Below are 5,908 nucleotides of genomic sequence, written 5' to 3'. Positions count from 1 at the left end.
GGGGGGGGGGTCTCCTGCCCCCCACACACTTGGTGGACTGCAAGTACTTCCAGAAGTACTTCTGGTCCACTTCCAGGTCTGCTGCTGAGCATACGATCAGCCCCCCTGTGCTCCTGTGGGACGCTTAATCTGCCCCACCATCATAGCATTCACAAGCTGCACCTGGTACATCGAGATATGTAGAAAAACCATTTAAAGCTGTGTCTGTGGCCGAATTGCTGATTCTTCGAATCAACATCAAATCTTCAGATTCGTGTCTGGCCAAATTGAATCTAGACAGTGATCCAAATCAACTAATTGAATCACTGTCACCCGATTCTGGCTGAATCTGAATCAAATACAGCCCATTTCGCACACCCCTATTGAACACCTATAGTGATTCACAAGATAAACCCAGAAGCCACATCCACATGAGCGCGGCCATGCAGCATGTGGCACTGCAGATCTGTCTACAGCACCACACACTGCACATCCAGGCATTTTCCATGCTGCTCGGGTTGGCGGGGTTTGACCCCAGAAGATCCCAAGGCCAAAAAAACCCATGGGTGGGGAGGGGAAGCAAGGTGACGCAGATGTCAGCAGCGCGTGCCACCCCTAACCAGAACCTCACTGGCCGGAGCCATGTCTGACTGCCAGCCAGGTTCCCAGCTGCAGGAGTACTGCGGCTGCAACTTCCTAGGACCCCAGGTAAACCTGCTGGGGCCAGCACAGTTGCTGATCCCAGACTCCCTTACCCCACCTGGGGTAACCTGCCATGTGCTGAAGCATGCATGGCACAGGCGTTCCCCAGGTACAAATAGCAGCAACACGAGGCATGCCACTTTGTTGTCCCCAGGGAATCAAACGTCTATGCTCGTCTGGACCCAGCCAGAGATTTCAAATAGCAAACCACAGTGTCAAAAAGATTCTGACCTGTTGTGGTCTCTCTTCGTTCTTAGCAACAAAAGAATTTGCTTTATTTTTCCATAGTCAAAAAATGAAGGTAAGGATGGAATTTTTAGAAAGATACTTTAAGTTCAGCAAGGTTGCATGCCACTAATCTAGTGTAATAGGATCTTGATCTTAATTGGTGTCTCTAGGTGGTACATGCCTGAAAATAGGTACTGTATCCTATCAGCACATAGATTTGGTGTGCCAAATGGTGTGTGTAAATATCAAAAACATCTGTTGAGTTCAGTGAATCAGTTTCTTGCAGCAGTAATAAAACATTTAAATCATTATGAAAATATGAGCAATTAATACAGCATTCTGTTGGCTTTTTTAAGGGTGATGCAACATCAATTATATTTATTATATGAAATTGTTTTGAGGTTGTATTATGCCAAAAGAGAATTAATTTGTGCTGGATATTTTGAGATGTATAGAAACTTCAACACCACCTGCAAGTATAAATAAAAATCTGAACTAATTTATTTTCATGTTTTTCACAACTGGTTATTTTTGTTAGATGATAATTTGAATATTTAGTATAGTTGCTGTTTCTTTCTTAAAGGGTTTTCCCCAGCTGCTAAGTGCTAATTTCTCTCCTCTCCTGAGATTCTTGGATCAAAAGGATAATTTGTCTTTTGACAGCCTGCATATGCTAAATTCCTGCTATGCAGTTCATTTTTATTGCTTAGCTATAAACACTAAAAATAGGAGGCTTATAGGAGAGATGATGTGCCAGTTACAATTTTTAGTATTGCAGCTGGCAGCATTACAATACAGATTTTTTTAATGGAATAATTATATGCAATCTCATCTGAATATAACTGTAGTAGTTCAGAAAGTTACTTTATACCTCTTGGTGCCAGTTGGGATGTCTTAATTCCATTACTTGAAGCAAAGTCAAAACTGTGAAGTGACAGTGACATCATGTCTTTGTATTAGCAGCATTTGATGTTCCGTAATGTGCCCATAAAGCTATAGTATTTGTAGTTTTGACTCAGCAATGCCGCTCTAACATTAATTTTTGAGAACTTTCTGTAACTGTTTCAGTAAGATCCTGTAAGGCTCTTTGTCCTCATTACCAGTAGGGGTTTCAGAGGCTTCCCATCTCCTTTTTTTTTTTTTAAATCCTCCAGTTCTCTTTGAATAGATGGCACAGAGGCTACAGCTAATCTATAGTAGTGTTCCTGCCTCTTCTGGTATGTGTAGAAGCAGCCTTAGAGTAGTGTAGATCCAAATGAGAATTTGGCAATTTTGCATAAACCCAAGTCAGTTTATACAGGATTGCTAATTTAATAAACTGAATGATCCAAAGTGCACTGTAATCTTCTGTCTGGATTTCAAGAGCTGTTGAGGAGGGAGTAGGAAATGTTAGATAAATGTAATACCATACATCCTGTATCCTGTTATCTTGTGTTTTTTATGGATATTTAATTGACTGTCAGTGAAGACTCTGAAACAACTAAATCATAGCAACAGGAATATTTTGATTGTATTATGAATGACCCCAGTCTCCCATGAAACAGGCTAAAACTCCAGACCCTGCAATTATACTTCATTTTTGGCCTGTCCAGATCCTCAGTAGTCTAGTCGGCAGTTCTGCTTGCTGTGTATTTTGATGCTGACTTTTTTTCTATTTATTTTGGGCTTCCCCTCACCTTTTCACTTCAAGTGTATGGCACACTTGCATTAATATCACTGCCTGGTAGAAACTAGTGTTTGTTTTTACTACGAGGTATGCTAAACTTTAGGTATTGAAGCTTAATTATTTGGAATAAAATTCTGAAGTATAAACAGTTCAGTTCAGCAAGTTCAAAATAACTCAATTATGTAGCAGTTTAAACAGCTGTGTAATCACATTACACCAGGACTGATTAGTTATCTCATTTTTGCTTTCTCCATTGTACTGCTTATCAGTATGAAGATACACCAAGTGAATCTCACAAGCATACTTTGAAAAGGAGGGTCTGCTTTACACAAGTGTAATCAGAAAACATATTTTGGACTTGTTTTTTTTAATGTTCTTGGCTTCTTGTAGGCTAAGTTTAAATGTCTATAAGAAGACAAATATCCCAGTTTCAAGCTGCTAATTACTTATGGAAATTAATAACTCTATACTTAAAAAAAAAAAAAAAAAACCAATGACTTTTGGCAGTGACTGTTTATACTAGTTTTCTTCAACTTTATATTTTTTGGTAGTTGCTCTTTGATTTTATTTTGATTTGGAGGTTCAAGTGTTGGTAAGTTGTGACTAAAGGAGATGATATGAAGAAAGCTGCTTTGGGGGGATAAAACTCACATTGCTGAAGAATTTCTAATTTTATGGGGGGTTTTATTTTTGGTTGTCCTCTTTCATGTGATGTCAAGACTTGGTAAACTTTGGGGTGATAAGATATTTTATATAGTTAAAGATTTTGTTTTTAAATCCTTAATCTTGATGCCATTTTTTGTGCTGTTGTGTTTTAGCAGGTGGTTGATATAAGAAACTGTCAATGAGTGCTCATTTCCGCCATGATGGCTGACCAGCCTCCTCCGTTAGAAGCCACACCTATATTGAATGAAGTGCCACTTCTACCTCATATGGTTAATGGGGACAGCATACAACAGGCAAGTAAGCCTTCAAAACTTAACTTGTGTAAGTCCATACAAACTACCCTATTATGATATGAGGGGGACTATCAAGCTTAATGTAGCACTGTGTATTTTTGTACACAACCCATAACTATTTTAGAGTATAATAGGGTAATATAGGACAACTAGAAAAATGCTACTTCTGTGACCAACTGATTTAAAAAAAAAAAAAAATTGAGGAAAAACATACTGATGCTCAGAATGAGACATGAGTTTCTTTTGCTGTTTTAAGTCTAACTATTGGCCTTAGTAAACTGATGGTTCAAATACTGAAAGGAAAAACTTTTTTTAAACAATTAGAAAGTAATAAAACAATGAAAAACACAACAAAGCTTATAAAGAGTATCTGACACTAAGTGTTTTTTGCACAGGCTAGAGTAATGGTCAGGTTACAGAAACAGTAGAAAAGTACCAAGTTTGATTAGAAATGTGAACTTAAAAATGAAATTACTTTTGGTAAAATGGTAAAAGCAGTTTATGTTTGGTAAAATGCAAGCAGTTGTGTTTGAAAAACAATAAACTATAAGTTGGCTCTTGTGGCAGAAAAGATGATTGCAATGGCCTGTAATAGTAGAGACATTCTCATGTGGTTTGGAGATGATCTCCTAGTGCAATAATTCTCAGCCAGGATATTGAGGTCCCCTCTGGGGTGCTGTGATGCAGGTACCACCAGCAGTGTAGTGGCAGCCAGATAACTGCCCCATGCCCAGGGCTGCGGCACACATGCATTCCTCCTTTATTAGGGTTCTCTGATAACTCTAAAGCAAGCAGAAGAGCCAGCGTATCCTGTAGCCCTTCCTGCTCTGCCACACCATCCCCAATCCTCCCAGAAACAGAGGCATAAAAAACAGTTTTCACCTGTTCTAAGGGTCTCTTTTTGGAAAATACTGTGCAGGGTCAAACTGAGAAGGGCTGCTATACAAACACACTCTCCTGCCTGCTTTAGAGTTATCAGAGAACTTTCTGATAGAGAACAGTTATCAGCACTCTTTCTTGCCCACTCAGCTCTCTTTCCTACCTAGCGCAGGTGGTTGGACTTGATCTACTGAGGTCCCTTCCAGCCCTAAAAATCTATGAAATCTATCAGAACCCTAATGCAGGAGGAGCACATGTATGTACCGCAGCCCTTCCCAGTCTGTCTCTGCGCCTGGTATATAGGACCCTTACCTGTAGCATTGACACATGGCTGAGAACCACTCATGTAAGTTGTGGGGGGTCCTGCTACATTCAGAGTTGTGGAGGGGTACTGTGCTTCTGAAAAGATTTGGAAACCACTGTTCTAGTGTGACTGCTCTAATAGTTCAAAGCAGACTGTTCCATAGAATGAAATCCTGTTGTGTTGGAGTAGTGTGGTAGAGAGAGCCATGAGCAGCTTTGTTTGGCAGTTTTTAAAAGACTAGCCAAAGCAAGGTACAACAGAACAGTTGTGCATTCAGAAAGTTATTAAGTCGGTCCATCAAACTTGTAGATGCTATTCATTATCACAGGTATGTTAATTACATTGTACTTGTAATTAGAAGTTCAGTGCAAAAATAGTAGCTTTATTGTGCAACTGGTTGCTGGTGGGCAGAGGGGACTACTACGTCTGTGGAAATCTTGAAAACAGTATGTCTTTTGTATATAAGCACATTGGCTAGATAGCACAGAAACAACATAAAATACAGGTTTAAGCTACTATCGTGTTTGACACACCTATTATAGAGGGTAACTGGGTGCAGTAGAACCTCAATCATTTGCAGTGGTTTGCTGAGGGAGGCATGACCTGTGTAGCTGTTTGCTATAGCTGTTGCTTCCAAGGTTGCTGCTTGCGGTCAGCTGGAGTTCATCATTGGTCCCACACAGCTATTCTGAGAAGGTGGTGCCCTTTGAATTAAAAGCAGAAGCAATCAGCTGGAGCAGCTCAGCAGGCTTATGCAGCTGCTTGCTGCACCTGTATATACCCCCAACTGGTTCACAAACTCATTACCCTGGAGGCTGCAAAATCTAATTCCATGAACTATTTGTGTTCTACTATATCATTTCCAACACTTGCTTGGGGTAATATTTTGCAAAATTCTTGGTGTTAGGATGCAATCTGAAAAGCATTAAGAAATATATTCTTTATCTAATTTTGTCACTTCTGCTGTACCTTTCTAAATATACTTTCAAAGATACTTATGTACAGGTTTCCCTCGCTTCATAGATTTCATAGACATTAGGGCTGGAAGGGACCTCGGGAGATCGAGTCCAGCCCCCTGCCCAAAGGGCAGGAAGTCAGCTGGAGTCATAGGATCCCAGCAAGATAAGCATCCAATTTACTCTTGAAGGTGTTCAATGTAAGTGCTTGAACCACCTCCGCTGGCAGACTGTT

General features: G+C 40.0%; 1 protein-coding gene across 4 annotated transcripts in view; it reads left to right on the top strand.

Annotated features, from left to right (window-relative positions):
- Window positions 1–5,908, top strand: part of LOC109310903 (fibronectin type-III domain-containing protein 3a-like) — a 65,899-nt gene that overhangs the window by 8,777 nt on the left and 51,214 nt on the right. For 3 of the 4 annotated variants that reach the window (XM_019536262.1, XM_019536260.1, XM_019536259.1), the window contains one exon: window positions 3,394–3,534. In XM_019536262.1, the coding sequence (XP_019391807.1) occupies window positions 3,439–3,534 (96 nt within the window). In that variant the 5' untranslated portion in view covers window positions 3,394–3,438. Of the gene's footprint in view, window positions 1–3,393; window positions 3,535–5,908 lie in introns of those variants that run through there. The other variant, XM_019536261.1, reaches the window with a different exon arrangement.

Source organism: Crocodylus porosus, unplaced genomic scaffold (assembly GCF_001723895.1).
Source record: "Crocodylus porosus isolate Cpor-Errol unplaced genomic scaffold, CroPor_comp1, whole genome shotgun sequence".
NCBI lineage: Eukaryota > Metazoa > Chordata > Crocodylia > Crocodylidae > Crocodylus > Crocodylus porosus.
The sequence above is the reverse complement of the archived record's forward strand: the minus strand, read 5'-3'. Positions and strand labels throughout refer to the sequence as shown.